Genomic DNA, 16540 nt, shown 5'->3' with positions numbered 1-16540 from the left:
ATAGAGCGCACTGTAAGCACACGCTATTTAGAAAGAAGGGACGGGCGCAACAGAGTCAGAATGCATCACTGTCCTACTCAGACATCGTCCGAAGAGTCAAGAACTGAGCAAGAGATCATCGTAGCAGCTCGAGAGCCGCGGTGATAGAGCCCTATCCGACGAATAAACGCCAGACGGGAGCTCAAAAAAGTCTCACTCTGATGGACAGTGATGGTTCAGATCATCTTCCTCTGTTTGCGATTGTAGCTTGTTTGTGAAAACAAAACTGGACACATACTATCAACAGATTCTGTGAAGTGTGGTCGTTAGGGGAAAGGAAGAAGCGCGGGCGAGCTGCTTAAGTAGACGCGCCCAGCCAAGCCACACCAGAAAAAAAAAGAAATGCGGCGCAAATATCTCACGCTCAAGATGACAGCTCGAGACGCGACGAGCTTGGGCTTGCCAACATTGACGCAATCTGACAGCCCAGGAGCAGTCTGTGCAGGAGGCCCGGCTATCAACATCTGCTACATATGTACCGAACGACTATCGCATAGTTTGCTGTTATGAGGGACGACGAGTCCGACAGCAGTGATAATGCTCTGCCGCCAACTCCACGTAAAGATCGTCTGCTCGTGCCGCCCACCTCTGCCAATGCCAAAAAGCAGGCCCTGAGCGGTGCGTTGCGCATTCAATCTCCAAATGCCTCACCCCTGACATCGCCCATCAAACAAGAGGCTCGAGTGGCAGTTTTGCCGTCTCCCAAAAAGACTCTATTCAGCCGTCCAAAGCTCAATCTCAAGGAGAAGACCAGGGAGAATATGCCATCTGAGGAGGAGCCCGTGACACCATCTTATTTTCAAGACTCGAGTGCGCCGTCCACATTCTCTAGCTTTCTCAAGAGCGCGGGCAATCACGTATCGCATCCTTTGCACGGCTCAAGACAGCCAACGCCTGGCGCAAATGGCGTTCGTGGACGCTCCCTAGACCTGCTGCGTGGCGATCAAGGCCAAAACTCGCCTTCGTTCTTCTCTGCAGCTCGCCAAGTAAGTCAAGCAGAGCGCTTATCAGAGACAACAGACGATACGTGGTCTCTCTTGTGTGCGCGCGTCCTGCCATTGTTTTGCGGCGAAGGCTTACGCCAACCAGTCGAAGACCTCAATCGTCTAGTCAGCACCTATCTACGTTACTGTATTGACAACAAGGAGCAAAGTCATTTGGTGGAAGACTTGGTTGAGCTATTCGAGACTGGTACTGCAAGCTTGGACAACAACCTGGCAGCCATGAATGACGAAAAGCTCATTCACCGACTGGTCGAAATTTGGGTCTTTTACTTTTCTTCAGTCTTGCCATATCTCGAGGCCACCTTTCTACCACTGACGGTCGAATTCAGCAGCAACGCGTCCCCGTACTTGGCAGACTCAGGCAACGTCGACTCTCTCTCGATTCATCTACTCGCACTACAGGCGTACCGCGATGTGATCGTCCTTCCACTTAAAACACGCCTGGCAGGACTTTTGCAACAATTGCCGTTTCTAGTCAACGTATCGGGCTCTGCAGATGATGCGAGCGAGACATTTAGCAGAATGCTGCAGTGCATCTCCATCCTCCGGCGCGTACAAAGCGGCGACAAGAGCCAAGAATGCATGGACGAGCTTGGCAAGGCAGTCTTGATTCGTCGAGTCAAGAATCGTGGTGATCGACGCGGCTTTGTCGCTGGTAAGAAAATAGTTGTTGATGATACACCAGTCTGAAACAATCGTGTTTCCACAAGGTATGTCTTGCACGGACCTGCTTTTTGAAGAACATGCGTTTCCTTCTACTATCTGGTGTCGTCGCTGCTTCGCTTGATGGCCTCTCTATACCAATCAAGTCAACGTCAGGCTACCTGCATGGGCCTCCCATTTTTTACTCTACCTTCACCCTGGCTCAAAACGGTCAGCAAATCAATCTTGTCATGGATACTGGATCCTCCGATACCTGGGCTGTTGCGGATGACTTTGAGTGTACGGATCGCGAGCATCTGCTGAGGGGTCAAGTAAGGCGACAAGAAGACTGTCACATGGGTCAGCCAATCAAGGAGGGCAGCTTTGCTACCGTTCCTGTCAAGCAAAGTCACATCAAGATGTCCTATGCAGACGGCGAATTTTTGATGGGCGCCATGGCCAACACGACTCTGGACCTCAATCCGCTCAAAGTAGGCAATCAGCGCATCGCCGTCAACCAGCGTGTTGGTTTGCCAGACAAAGTTGCCTTCAATGGGGATGGCATCACGAGTGGCTTGGCTGGGCTTGGCTTCTCAGCCTTGACAAGTCAGTATCGAGGCAGCAACGAATCGAGTACACAATTCACAGAACTCTACTCACCTTTTGTACAGACTGTTTTGGATGCTGGCAACTTTACAAGACGTATGATCTCGGTAGTGCTTGGCAATGAGAAGCTGCCAGGGTCTCTCATTTTCAACGGTTACCCCCAGCGATTCGATCACAAGAAGGCCCAATGGGCAAGGAAGCGTCTGCTGCAAGAACGCAATGAAGAAGGTGTCTTCGTTCACAGAGAATACCTCTTTGCAGTCGACGAATTTGTCTTTGAAGGCGCGGACCAGCTCGAATCAAAGGCGCCACGAAAGACAGACGGTACACGCTACCGTGCAATCGCCGACACTGGTACCAACGGCATCCTTGTCCCAAGGCACATTGCGCAAGCGTACAACAGCCTTTGGACTCCGGATTGTAATGCGACTGCGCCTGCCTTCACTGTCGTCATTGATGGTGTGCGACTAGCGGTAGACCACAAGGAGTTGTTGCTGAAGGGTGGCTTTGATGATGCGGGCCTGCCTTCTTGCCATTCAGCCGTTATGGCCACCAGTTCGACGACGCTGATTCTCGGGCATTCCTTCATGGTGTCTGCTGTGACAGTCGTTGACTTTGAAGACATGACAATCTCGTTTGCAGCCCGGGAGCTGGCATTGTGATGTGCGAGCCCTCAGTCAATGGTGTTTTTGCAAATACTTGAAAGACTTAGTGTTGTAAGTTGTAACTTGTCAGACACCTGCATCTGATTGCTCGCCGCATTTTTTACCTAGATCTAGATCCGCCGTGCACAGACAGCATCGTGTTCTCGCTGCTCAGCCGTAATCTGCTATCTACTCCGCAATTTCCAGGGTTCTGATTCTGAACATGAGGCCTAGGGGGTTGGGAGGCAGCCTGGAAATTAGGAGTCTGCTGACTCTGCACTGACTGCACAGTCTGTCAGTCTGGCAGTGACTGTTGCAAACCCGCCGAATCGCGAAGCGAACAAACCGCGGGTCTAGCCTCTGAGTCGAGACGTACTTGAAATTGCGACTGCGCATCGTTTCAGTGCTAGATGTCAGTGGTCGCCGGTCGGCCTTTTGTCCGAAGCGCGCAGACAACGCCGACACTTTTACCCCGGATTCCGGGCCGCACTTTGCAGTCACATCAAGAGGCTTGCGAAGTTGCGAGGTGTGACGTGGTCAAAGTCTCAGCTGCCTTCACAACTTCACAAGCTGACAACAAGCGCACCTGTTCATAGTTCCATGCATATCAGGCCATGGCCGACGCACTCGAGGGCGTGGTAAAATAAGCCATCTGAAGACGTCTGGTGGTCGGTCATCTGAACTGTGCCCGCAGCGGCACCTAGAAATGCACTCTTGCGCTGTGATCCTGCGACTTGCCTGTGCTATGCAGGCTCGGGAATCGGGATGCTTCGAGTCCTGGACTCCTGGCTCCTGGGTCATGTTTCGTGGAGTCAGTTTCCCTTGCGTGCGCTGTTGTCAGCATGTCACTGTAATTGCCCAAGTTATCCCTGGGCAAAATTTCTGACAAGATTGTGGCTGTGAACTTATGTCTGGACTGTCTGGTATCGGCCAGTCGAGCCTTGTGCAGCCGGGTCGACATGCCAGTGTCACTGTCAGTCTGTCCCAAACTCCCAGTGAACAGTGAGTTGATTACAGTCTTACAGACCCAAAAGCCGAGCCACGACAAATCAGTAGCGCTATACCCTTGAGCTTCAATTACACTATTCTACAAGACATTATTAAATGGATCCGTCAAGCAGTATGCAAACAAGCTCGAGAAGGCTGAAGATTTGCTTTGTGCTGTGATGCATTACTCTGGCAGTCAACAAGTACACATAGCAAAGGCAGACCGTGTTCAGGCGCACGGATGATGACTTCCACTGTACTACCACGGAATTAGAGGCCGAAGAATCGAAGATGTTGCACTCTTTATCGAATGCCGCCAGTCTGATTGTGCATGCAAGCCGGATCTGTTCCCATCGACGGCATCCCACGATCGCGCTTAATTTGTAAACGCGGGGCCGACGCGGATATCTCGTGCCAGCAAAATATGTGAGCACGTCTTTCTACGAATCTACCATAGACTGACGGTTCTAGTCTTCCGGTACGGAGGCGCGGAAGCATCTCAGTGTTGACCGTGCCCGGTGTTTTGTGCCAGGTCATCTCAAGCAGCTGTGTCGGTATTCGACGGCCCCATTAGCTGTCAAAGACAATGCACACAGCCTTGCCCAACGAGCACAGCCTCCTTTTGTGACACCTTTGTCGCCTTTACCCCAGACCGTACTCGCTTATGCTACACTTGGGCGACACGACGCTCAGTCAGCACGCGCAGCGCTGCTGCTCTGGGCCCATACCCGCCCAACTCCGGGGAGAAAAGTTGAGGAACAGACGTGTTCTTTATAAAAGGTAGCTGTTCGCCCCAGTCCTGCTACTCCACAAGTCAATTGGGATCGCTCGACATGCAGCCCCTTCAGCAAGTCGACACTGGTAAGCAGGACCGCGAGGAGTTTGTTGAAAACATCTCCGATGGCAAATTGTCCAACCCAGACCTCCACTCCGGCAATGAGGACTACTACAAGAGCTACAATATCAGCAAGATCATCCGCAAGATGGACTTGCGCATCTTGCCAGTGATGTCGGCTCTCTACCTCATGTCCTTCCTTGACAGAACCAACATTGGTAATGCCCGCATTGCGGGCATGGTTACAGACCTCAAGCTGCGTCCTGCGCAGTACAACTGGGCAGTGACGTCCTTCTTCTTCACATACTTCATTATTGAAGCACCATCTAACTTGATGTTGAAGAAATTCGGTGCCAAGATCTGGCTGCCTTTCATCATGGTTCTGTGGGCAGCTTGCTGTCTTGGCCTCGGTTTCGTCACCAATTACACAACCTTGCTCATCACTCGTTTGGCTCTTGGTCTTGCCGAGGGAGGTCTCTTCCCCGGTGTTGCTTACTACCTCACTACATGGTACCCGCGCTCCATGATTGCTTTCCGCATTGCCATTTTCTTCAGCGCAGCGACCATTGCAGGAGGCTTCGGTGGTCTATTGGCTTATGGCTTCCAGAACATGAACGGCCTTGGTGGCAAGACCGGATGGGAGTGGATCTTGTAAGTTTCAACTTCTTTGAGGGGTAAACCGGTATGAATTGTCGGGGATATCCCACGCAACTTCACATCGACTACTCAGCAAGTATATCTACGTTGAACAACGCTAATGACAGTATCATGGAAGGCCTGATCACCTTCGCTGTTGCGATCCTTGGGTATTTCCTCATCCCCGAGTCACCGAGCAAGGTCAAATGGCTCAACCAAGAGGAACGAGATGTTATGTCTTGGCGTATCGCTCACGATGGTGACCTTCGCGTACCTATGGACGACTCATTCAGGTGGGCTTACGTTGGTGATGCCCTCACCGACTGGAAGTTGTGGCTCAACTTGATTACATACTGGGGTGCTGCAGTGCCACTTTACTCTGTTGCTTTGACACTTCCCTCCATCGTCCGCGGTATGGGTTACACATCGATCGACTCAGCACAACTACACACTGTCCCTGTCTACATTGTTGGCTGCGTTTTCGTTGTTCTTGCTGCTTGGGTTTCTGACAGGTGGAAGCGATCGCCCGTTGTCATCATCATGCTCTGTATCGCAGTCCTCGGATGGGGCCTTGCCCTCGGCTTGCCAGCTCGCAACAACGCTGCTCGTTACACGTCCATGTTCTTTGCTTGCATTGGTTCCTACGGATCGTTCGTTCCTCAACTCGTCACATTGACCTCCAACGTTGGTGGCAAGACCAAGCGTGCCACGGCCATCGGTATCCAAGTCGGTGTCGGTGGTCTTGCTGGTGGTGTTCCTCCTTGGCTCTTCCGTGCCAGCGAGGCACCCAACTACCCATTCGGCTGCAAGATCTCCATGGTCTTTGCCATTATTGGTATCGTCTCCACGTCCATTAACTGGTTCCTCTTGACGATTGCCAACAAGCGCAAGGATGAAATGATCAGCTCTGGCCGTGCTGCTGAGCTCAGTGACAAGGAGCTTTCCGAGATGGGCGACAGGTCGCCTTACTTCCGTTACAGCTACTAGACTGTGGATCTGCTTTTATTCAATCTTTATATATTCAAGAATCTAGGTAGACGGAATCTATTGCTACAATGAATGATATGTAGCTTGAGAGCTAGCCGCATCATCTCCTCACCTCCCAGGATGCTGCACCTGTACTCTATGAAGCCGGATGCCCAACTTAGCCCGTGTCCAGCCGCCTGATTAATTCAGATGGTCAAAAGACCAAGAATTGGAGTACACGTGCACATCAAGATGGCTCAACTTGGCTGCAGGGTGAGCTGCGATCTTACCCGACATCACTTCAGCTGCAGAAAGATGCGCATGATTAAGTGCGCAACTATTGAAATTATTTAAAAGGCTCAAGATCCTGAAGGGATGTTAAATCTTGCATCGCCGTCGAATTAGAGCGCTGCGCTGATGATAACGACCTTGCGTCTACACAGCTGCTGGCGCCGCGTGCATCTGCGGTACAGCGCAACAGGCTACGAGCTCGAGTAGGAAACGGCTTGAACATCTGTCAATGTGTCTTGCTCGAATAGCTGTATGTTCAAAGCTCAGATCAGGGCCCTTACATGCATTCTTAAGCAAAGCCTCGCTTCAACTGACTGACAAGCATGTGGCTGAAGCTCTTTTCTGGCTACAGGTCAAAGCTCAACCATGGATTGAGGTTCTGCCGACAGTGATTTTAAGGCTTGATTCATGCTCTCGATTGGTGTCAATGTTGCAAGCATCAAGGCTCTGCAGAAAGTGTGCGCGTCTCCTTTTCTGTCGCCCCAGGGCGTTTTGCCGCAGAGAGCTTACTCCGCAGCAGCGTCCATCATAGCTCATTCGTCATCTTGGGAATCGATACGCTCTTGACAATGATGCAATCTGATTCGCACTGCTCATGCTGCTCATACTCAATGCTAACAACACGCCACAATCGCCACAGACCGGGGAAGTACATCAAGGACTGGCAGGTGAACTCAATATTCTTGCACTCTACGCACTGTCTACGCACAAACACACTAAATCAAACGCCAGAACAAAACAGCAACCAATGCAACAGAAAGCACAAGCACCAAGCAATAACCGATGCACAACAAATGTGTCTCCCGCCGAATCGTCTCTCTTATGCAGCTGCCAACAATGAGGACCTGAAAAATCCGACTCACCACTCTGCGCTGCGTCTGGAGGGCGATACGACTCTGCATGGCCATTCTGTTTACCTTTCAAGCGTACCAGGCTCAAGCGTCTGCCGACCGCCTTAATTTGCTTTTAAAGAGCGACACGACTTTGCGTGTCAGCTCTGTTCGCCTCTTGGGCTGGCTAGAATCGTTCCCATTCTGCTGCTCAATCTCAGGCACAGCTATGGGAGCCTTGTTCATCGAGCAATTTGTGTGATATGCTCCGTCTACTGCGCAACCATTGGCGTCCGTCTTTTTATGATTGAACTTGGCGCAGACCTTACTGGCCGCCTTCTTCAGTGCCCTCCTCCAGACACGCTTTCTTGAAATGGGCTCGGGCAACGCTTCTGCTGGAAGCATCTTGAGTGGATCCCCGTTTTCATCGAGCATAAACTTGGATGCCTCATACAGCTCAATCAAATCATCCAGTGCAACATCTGGCTGGGCTATGCGGGCTACTGCAATATACTGGCCAAGCCAGACTGGCACGGGGTGGCGGAATGCAGGGCCACTAGGCTGTTGGGTGGATGCGGTATCGGTAGTGCTATGGTTGGATCTTACGCTGGGCTCGTATGGTTGGAGAAGCGATAGGTAGCTGTCCACCCAAGGCCGAGTGCGTAGAGCAGGGGCAGGAAGTGCCGAGATGCTAGTCATCGTGGTGAGATCATCCAAATCGCTATAGAGTAGGGAGTCGTCATTGTAGACAGATAGGTCGTCGTCCTCATCATCTTCAGCTTCCTCTGAGGCGTTTACAACGGCGATGGTGGACGCTGAGCGCCAGAGACCGTTGTATGGATTTACGATCGCTTCAGGCTCGATCGGCAGCTTCTCGTTAATATGGAACAAGGAAAGGAAACGCTCAGCCCACGAACGACGGCGAGACGGCTCTTCAACCCGCGTGATAGCAGACTGGAATGGTGTAGCATCGTTGCCACTTGCCAAGGAATAAAACGAGAGCATGCTGTCGCCGAGCAAAATGGAGCTGTATGGCGTCACGGGGAACTGGGTGGAAGCGGAACTAGAGGTGATAGTGGAACTGAAAGGTAGGACATCCTCTTGACCAGATAGAAGAGAGGCGATGGAGGAGATAGAGAAGGTAGATGGGCATGCCAGTCGGTAGAGGGGAAAGGTAGGAATAGCCTTGCTTTGCAGGCGTGGATCCATGTCTTGGGGAGCTCCTCCCGAGCTTTCAGCAGTCGCACCTTCGGTATCAAAGAGCTTCTGGCGACGAGAGGAGGGTGAGTCCTCGCGAGCCAGGCCGTGGTTAACAGCAATCTCATACAGTGCGTTCATCTTGTGGGAATAGGCAAAGTAGAAGATCAAGACCTTTTGAAGGTGTGGTGATAGGGAAGAAGAAAATGACAAAAGGGCAGACTCTGGGTTCCTTATATGTTTTCTGTGTCACCAGAATGGCCGGTGTTGGTGAGTCATTTGCATACAGGAGACAGCGGGCTGTGTTTGAGCCGGTATGACTCATTTTCATCTTATCATAGTGTGAAGCTATCTTGCCTCGAGCTCATATTCGCGCACGGCTCAAGCTCACTGTCTACAGCTCAGCACGCATCGCTCTGTACAGATTGACAAAATCTTGTGGTGTTGTTGACAACCTTGTTACACTCGAGCACTGTCGACGACCGTTGCGGTGCTGTGCAGTCTCAGCCAATCATTTCGTCACACTTCGCCAATCTAATCTGACCGGGCCTGCTTCCGAGATCTGCAGCAACTCAACCGTTGAAGAGGCTCTTGTACTGTATATAAAGAGGGCAGTCGTTCTTTCACCTCTTGCAAAACTGCTTCTTGCCAATCTCTTTCATCTGTCTTTGTCTTCTGGTGCAGGTGTGTGAAGAGCGCTTCCTGGTATCCCTCTTCAAACATCAACGAGTGCAGTACTGCTTTCTGACATGCTCTTTCTTCTTGCACTTTTGCTCACGTCCGCTACGTTTGCATGCGAAGACCATGACTGGGCAACACCACATGAGCTTACGTTCGAGCAATCTGTGCAACACCACTTATTCAAACGAATTCAGCCAGACGCTTTTGCGGCAAGGGACGAGCCTGTTGCCCCGCTCCCCTGGGGCCAAATCAACTTCTTGCACACTACAGACACCCATGGCTACCTTGCCGGCTCTCTAGCGGAGAGTGCAAAGTCTTATTCGGCAGACTTTGGCGACATGAGCGCTTTTGTGAGTAGGAGCAAAGCAATTGCAGATAGGCTCGGAGTCGACCTTTTGCTTCTGGACAGCGGCGACTTGCACGATGGCACAGCGCTTGGGGACAACAGTTCGCCCAATGGCGCGTTGACCCTGCCATTATTTGCCAATTTACCGTACGATGTCCTGAGTATAGGCAACCATGAATTGTACACGACCGAGATTGCTACCAACACATACAACACCTTCGCACCAAAGTGGGGAGGACGCTATCTCACTTCAAATGTCGATATTTACATCAATGGCACGCGTCGACCTTTCTCCGACCGATATGCATACTTCACAACCAAGTTCGGCTTACGAATTTTGTCTTTTGGTTTTCTTTTCAACTTCACAGGCAATAGCAATGCTAGCGTCGTTACACCCGTTGGTACAGCTGTCAACCAAACTTGGTTTCAAGCGCAAGCACGACGCTCAGACATTGACTTGTTCGTCGTGGTCGGCCACGTCACCATGCGGGACTCACCCGAATGGGACTCTGTCTATAAAGCCATCCGGGCGCACCACCCAGCAACGCCGATTGCCTTCTTTGGTGGACATCGTCACATTAGAGATTTTGTTGTGTATGATTCGAGCGCTGTGGGCTTAGCATCAGGCCGCTACTGCGAAACTATCGGGTTCATGTCCATCAGTGGCTTTGGCAACAAGACCAGAGCAAATACCCCGACTGGACTTGGACGAAGCATCAAGCCCGGCCAAGGTCGGAACGTCACTGGTGCTAAACGTAACGTCAACTCGAGCTTGACATTTGCTCGTTCGTACCTGGACTTTAACCGCAACACATTCATCAAGTTGACAACTAATGGCTCGTCACCCTTCAATACGTCGCTTGGTCTTGAGATTACTCGCAACATCACTGATGCTCGTCTGGCCCTGAATTTGACTGCTGTGTTTGGTTGTTCTCCTGGGGACTACTACCAGTCGAGATATCCTGTTTCGAGCAACATGAGCATCTTCAACTACCTCACCAACGAAGTTTTTCCACGCGTTATGGTCGCCCCTGGGCGTGAAGATCAACCGCGCATTGCACTCATCAATACTGGAGCTGTTCGATACGATCTGTACAAGGGCAAATTTGGCCTTGACAACGCCTACCAGATTATCCCCTTTACGAATACCATCCTTCGCAAGGAGGTACCGTGGGGTGTGGCTAAGAATCTTCTCAAGAACATGCAGACAGACCGTGTTTACAAACGTCAAGAGCAGATTGACTTGTCGCTTGGCTACGCTACGAATGACGACTTTGGACGTGATGGTGATAATCCGCAGCACATTCCTCTACCATTTGCTTCGTCACCTCGTTATGTTCAGAGCAACAGTTCGTTGCCAGAGGATATCAGCGATGAGACTATCGTCGATGTATATGCTGCGTCTTTCTTCACTGATGCTGCTAGCGCCTACTTGACGGGCAACCTGACGGACTGGGTCCAAGCAGATGAAGGCCTCACGACACTTGACTTGTTGCCACGCATGGCCAAGAATTATTGGAGCAAGGACTGCTGATATCTACGATTATATAGAATGGTTTAGTCAAGTCTGACTTGTACACTATTTCTGTGAGCGTCCAAGCCTTCCACTTCAGCCAATTGCATGACGACTTTGCCAAGATCAACGAGTCCGGCACGCGTAATTTCCTGGGACGTGATGGCCTTGAGGAAAGATCCCGTGTTGACACCAGAGTATTGCCGTGCGTATCCATATGTCGGAAGTGTGTGGTTCGTACCTGATGCATAGTCTCCGCAAGCAACAGGCGAATACGGGCCAACAAAGATACTGCCAGCATTGAAAATCTTTTTCGCATCGGCTGCCGAGTTTGATGTATAGACAATGAGATGCTCTGGTGCGTAGGCATTCGAAAATTGGATGGCCTCATCCACAGACGGCGCATTGTAGATGAAGGAGTGAGCGATCGACTTTTTTAGAATGTCGACACGTGGAAGCAGGTTCGCTTGACGGACCACTTCCTTCTTGATGGCATCAATCTCTTCCGTGGTGAGATTTGCACCTACCAGGACAGATTGGGAGTCGGCGCCGTGCTCTGCTTGACTGAGCATGTCGCTTGCAATGAATGCTGGATTCGCGCTACCATCGCAAATAATGAGCACTTCAGAGGGACCGGCAGGCATATCGATACTGACGAGTGCCTCTGCATCTCCGGCGACAATGGACTTGGCCGCCGTAACGAATTGGTTGCCTGGACCCAAAATCTTGTCGCACTTGCGAACCGTATCTGTCCCGTAGGCCAGCGCTGCAACAGCTTGAGCACCGCCAGCAAGTAAGATTGCTTCAGCACCCACTTTGTGAGCAATATACACAATCTCTGGGCTAAGCGAGCCGTCTTTGCGAGGTGGACTAGCGAAGAGAATGTGAGGACAGCCTGCCACCATGGCTGGGACACCAAGCATCATGGCCGTGGATGGCAGTACTGCAGTACCGCCTGGAACATAACAAGCAACACTCTCAATTGGCCGGTTGAAGCGAGAACATACGACGCCAGGCATAGTCTCCACTGAGATGGGCTGGTCATTGTCGAGCTGAGCCTGGTGAAATTTGCGAATATTGGAGAAGGCCTGGTCAATGCTGGTCTTGACATTGCCGCTGAGCTTCATGAGGGATGAATCGAACGGCGCGCGCAAGACCGGACTATTCAGCGCAGCTCCATCAAAGCGTTTGGTGAATTCAAGTACGGCTGCATCGCCACGTTCCTTGACTGCTTCAAGAATAGGCTTCACCAGCTTATTAATTTCGTCATTGCTTTTGATCGGCCGTCGAAGGAGAGCTTTGTGCTCATCTGGAGAGACGTCTGCAGCTTGGTGCACTTTGAGGTTGAGAGATTCTTGATCGTCGACTGGTGGATCATCGCCCAATTCCTTGACCTTGGCCACTGTTTTCGCCTCCTTCTCCGTAATCTTGTCTGCGTATGGCTTCTTCGCATTGCCAGGCCGGCGAGCGGATGGCAGCTTGAGTGCTTTGGCATCCAGTGCACCTTCGACGTCATTCAGAGATACTCCCTTTGCAATACATTGAGTCATTGCAAAATAGATGAGGTCGGCAGCCTCAAATGCAACCTCTTCCTTGGTCGTTGCATCACAAAGCTCTTCTGCCTCTTCCAGAATCTTGGCTCTCAATAGTTTCGAGTCTTCAAATAGCCGCTTGGTGTAGCTACCTTCTGGTGCAGATGCCTTGCGTTCAACGAGCGTCTTTTCAAGTGCAGAGAGCCCCTTGAGCTGACCAAAGCAGGAGGATTGAGGCAGGTGACAAAAGCCACGTCCAGTTTGCTCGACTTGAAACAGGATGCAGTCGGCATCGCAATCGTAGCTGAGTCTGAGAAGGCGTTGTGTGTCTCCAGAGGTAGCTCCTTTATACCATAGTCCACGCTTTCGAGACTCGTAGACGCCTGTACCGGTGCGTAATGTTTCGGCAATCGAGCGCTTTGACGAGTAGACTAGGCCAAGTGTTTGATTGCGATTGTTGCAGACAACTGTGGGAATCAGGTTGTCTGCGCGATCTGATTGTGTGCCTATGCAAAAGACTTGGGCAATGTCGAGTGAGCCTGATGACTGGCCGAGCGACGCAGGTGCATTCTCGTTTTCTTGTTCAGGTAATTTAAGGTTGGCCGCGGACGTAACGAGTGTCGCAGATGCTGGAAGTTCCTGTAAGGCTTCGAGTGTCGGTGTCTCCTCAAAATAGTACGCCTCTTGCTCCTCCTTCAGCGACGTCAGGTCAGCCTTTTGCACAATAGATGTGATGCGTCTGGGTTTGGGAACAGCAGCAGCTTCCGCTTGCTCATCAGAACAGAAGACAGCGCTCGCTCCACCATTGAGAACTGAAGCAACTTGCTCGGCGTCAAGGGCCTTGACATCTGCAAGCACAGAGACCAGCGTGAAGTGTGCTTTGATGAAGCCAAGAACTCTTCCGAAATTGCTCGGTGTCACTACGATCAGAATCTGTCCAAGATGCTGTAATGTCGCTCTTGGCAAGCCCTGATCAGCCTCAAGGTCAACAATCGGCAGCAACTTCATGATGTTCTGTATTGTAGATGTCGTCGTGCTAGCGCTGGCTGATAAAATTTTGGTAGATGCCGGATTAGATAAGCTTCTTGCGCACAAAAACAGCAATAGAAGGCTTTGGAGAGATGGATAGGATCCGAGACTACTAGAGACATCTATCGTATCATTTGCGAGACTGCCTAAGGGGTTTTTGAAGGCAAAAGCGCGATATTTCAGGTTTTGACTATTTATATACGTCCTGCACTCTTCCCGAGTTAGTTGCGATTATGTAAGGCCCCTTTGGCCCAGCGGTAAGGCGTGTCTTTCCTAAGGACGAGATCGCGGGTTCAATCCCCGCAGGGGGTTTATTTTTTCTGTTCTTTGGGGTCATTGCCCTGACTCGAATCACGGATAGCTCCTGCAACCACCAGTGTGTGCTTGCCTGAGGGCCTGATTGGACCTGCGAGTCCTTTGTGTACTCTCTCGATTTGGGGCTTGTTGTCAGCAATGAGTATGAGCCATGATGAACGTCATTGCCCTAACTCGAATCACGGATAGCTCCTGCAACCACCAGTGTGTGCTTGCCTGAGGGCCTGATTGGACCTGCGAGTCCTTTGTGTACTCTCTCGATTTGGGGCTTGTTGTCAGCAATGAGTATGAGCCATGATGAACGCTCCTGCAAATACGCTCTCTGCGGCAAAACGCCCTGGGGTGACACAAAAGGAGACGCGCACACCTTTGGCAGAGCCTTATTGCTTGCAATATTGACACCAATTGAAAGCATGACTCAAGCCTTGAAATCGCTGTCGGCAGAACCTCAATTCATGATTGAGACTCGAAATGTAGCCAGAGAAGAGCTTCAATTGCCACATGCTTGTCATTAAGATGAAATAAGGCTTTCCTCAAAATTCTTGGCTGCACAAAGACATAGCAAAGCTCCTGAAATCTATCAAAGCAGGACATCACTCGGATTATCCTGGCGTCTGTTTGCGTCACCAATGTGGAGTGAGTTAAGATCTCCCATATGATGATCGGTAAGGGGAATGCTCAATTGAAATGCTCAATTGAAATATAAAGCCAAGAAGTTCAATCTTTCGTATGAGCTACCAATATGGGGTCTCTTGGTTGACGCTGCAACGTTCTCGCTACAATTTGCGTGTCGGTATGCGCTGGCGCCACGGCATAATTTGGAAAGGTGGATACAATCTTGATCTTTTAGATCAGCTCAAAATGCTCCATATCGAACTCGGTATACCTGTTCCAGAGGCACTGCATCACTGGGTTGTGGTGGATGAATATGCTGATCGCGAGGTCCGATATCTCGACCAACGTTTTGGAATAGCACGCCTCTCCCTGGAGCTCTGCACATCTCACGGTTTTGAACCGTATGCAAAAGACGAACAGGTCCACGGCTATCTAGCCAGCCAGTTCGGAACAAAGTTCGCGGTTGCTCCCGTGACGACCAAAGCAGAAAGGAACTTGTGCAGATCCGCTCTGGACGAATAGCAAAGGTCAAGTGGGCGTCAAAACATATTGCCTTCGGCTGAGGGCTATATGCACATCACCAGAGCTGTCAACGAAAAGGCTGATGGGCAGACCATGCAATACAAGCTCGTCGACCATGTCAGGAAATTCTTGGAGAGTGACGAGAAGAAAAAAATGAACGACACGCTGACAAACTTCCTGCCTTCGTCCTCGATCAGGATGCACAGAATGCGTCAGATTGAAAGAAGCCGAGCAGCTTGCTTGATCTGCTCTCCACATCAGATTGGAGCTTGTCTGAAAGTGTCATGCGACTCGTAGTGCAAGCTGTAGGCCATAATGATCCTGCACTCCTCTTGCATTCGTACTGCAAAACATGCCAGCAATTCCATAAGCTCAAAACATCTGGCCTTTTCCCTGACCAGGAGCGCTCAGCACGACTCAAATGTGGGGCATGAATCACACAATGTGCTTCTTGATATGCACCTGATGTGTAGAGACTGCACATTTTGCCGACTCAGTGCACATCACTTGAGTGCCTTTCCTTTCCAATAAAAAGTGTGAGCGCACAGGAAGCAGCAGGCCGTGTTGCTTGTGTAGAAGCGGCGATATTCATGAGCTTGACAGGCTGTTCAGGCGGTCTAGGTGGCCCAAGGTTGCGCACAACAGGATCGCCTGAGCTGGTGAAAGGCACCTCGATAGATGACCTGGCCCAGTGACCAGCAGCCATTCGCCGCATCGCGGACGAAGGCGGTAGATTGGTCAGCGTGTCGTTCGTTCGTTTCTTCTCGTCATTCTCGAAGAATCTTCTGACACGGTCGATGTGCTTATAATGAATGATCTGCCGATCAGCCTTTTCGTTGACTGTTCTGGTGGTTTGCATATAGCCCTCAGCCGAGGGCAATGTGTTTTGACGTCCACTTGACCTTTGCCATTCGTCCAGAGCGGATCTGCATAAATCCCTTTCTGCTTTGGTCGTCACGGGAGGAACTGCGAACTTCGTTCCAAATTGGCTGGCGAGATAGTCGTGGACCTGTTCGTCTTTTGCATATGGTCTGGGACCGTGAGCTCTACAAAGCTCAGGAGGGAGGCGTGGTACTCCGAATCGTTGGTCGAGGTATCGAAATTCGCGTTCTGTGAATTCATCACCACAAACCAGAGATGCAACACGCATGGTATAGATGTATTAAGTTCAATGTGGAGCATTTTGAGCTGATCTTAGAGATCAAAGTTGTATTTCCTCTTCCAAAGGATGTCATGACACCAGTGCAAACCAACACCCAATTTGCATCGAGAACATTGCAGCGTCATCCAAGAGATCTCATATTGGTAGA

At 50.8% G+C, this 16540-nt stretch overlaps 6 protein-coding genes and 1 non-coding gene across 7 annotated transcripts; 4 read left to right on the top strand and 3 right to left on the bottom strand.

The window, feature by feature from the left end:
* Positions 1 to 414: 414 nt before the first annotated feature.
* BCR37DRAFT_116949 (HbrB-like-domain-containing protein) lies at positions 415 to 2072 on the top strand. The gene has a single exon (XM_040865964.1). The coding sequence runs from the start codon at positions 546 to 548 to the stop codon at positions 1731 to 1733; it is 1188 nt and encodes a 395-aa protein (XP_040723339.1). The 5' UTR covers positions 415 to 545; the 3' UTR covers positions 1734 to 2072.
* Positions 2073 to 4326: 2254 nt separating this feature from the next.
* Positions 4327 to 6800, top strand: BCR37DRAFT_117404 (major facilitator superfamily domain-containing protein). The gene is made up of 2 exons (XM_040865968.1): positions 4327 to 5408; positions 5522 to 6800. Exons 1-2 carry the CDS (start codon positions 4756 to 4758, stop codon positions 6378 to 6380), a joined length of 1512 nt encoding a protein of 503 aa, XP_040723338.1. The 5' UTR covers positions 4327 to 4755; the 3' UTR covers positions 6381 to 6800.
* Positions 6801 to 7585: 785 nt separating this feature from the next.
* On the bottom strand, positions 7586 to 8818 carry BCR37DRAFT_394723 (uncharacterized protein; the record flags this gene model as incomplete). The annotated part of the gene is made up of 1 exon (XM_040871515.1): positions 7586 to 8818. One exon carries the CDS (start codon positions 8816 to 8818, stop codon positions 7586 to 7588), a length of 1233 nt encoding a protein of 410 aa, XP_040723337.1.
* Positions 8819 to 9582: 764 nt separating this feature from the next.
* On the top strand, positions 9583 to 11100 carry BCR37DRAFT_337120 (Metallo-dependent phosphatase-like protein; the record flags this gene model as incomplete). Its single annotated transcript, XM_040867249.1, has 1 exon — positions 9583 to 11100. A coding segment is annotated over one exon (1518 nt), but the record flags the coding sequence as incomplete, so codon positions are not given.
* A 113-nt stretch (positions 11101 to 11213) lies between these two features.
* BCR37DRAFT_382495 (histidinol dehydrogenase-domain-containing protein) lies at positions 11214 to 13793 on the bottom strand. The gene has a single exon (XM_040869885.1). It carries the CDS (start codon positions 13755 to 13757, stop codon positions 11262 to 11264), a length of 2496 nt encoding a protein of 831 aa, XP_040723335.1. The 5' UTR covers positions 13758 to 13793; the 3' UTR covers positions 11214 to 11261.
* A 225-nt stretch (positions 13794 to 14018) lies between these two features.
* On the top strand, positions 14019 to 14090 carry BCR37DRAFT_t33. Its single transcript has one exon. It is a non-coding gene; the product is annotated as a tRNA-Arg (tRNA).
* Positions 14091 to 15723: 1633 nt separating this feature from the next.
* BCR37DRAFT_394720 (uncharacterized protein) lies at positions 15724 to 16380 on the bottom strand (the record flags this gene model as incomplete). Its single annotated transcript, XM_040871514.1, has 1 exon — positions 15724 to 16380. One exon carries the CDS (start codon positions 16378 to 16380, stop codon positions 15724 to 15726), a length of 657 nt encoding a protein of 218 aa, XP_040723334.1.
* Between the last annotated feature and the right edge of the window lie 160 nt (positions 16381 to 16540).

The sequence above is a fragment of the Protomyces lactucae-debilis genome (genome assembly GCF_002105105.1).
Source record: "Protomyces lactucae-debilis strain 12-1054 chromosome Unknown BCR37scaffold_18, whole genome shotgun sequence".
NCBI lineage: Eukaryota > Fungi > Ascomycota > Taphrinomycetes > Taphrinales > Protomycetaceae > Protomyces > Protomyces lactucae-debilis.
This window is presented reverse-complemented; position numbering and strand designations above follow the sequence as displayed.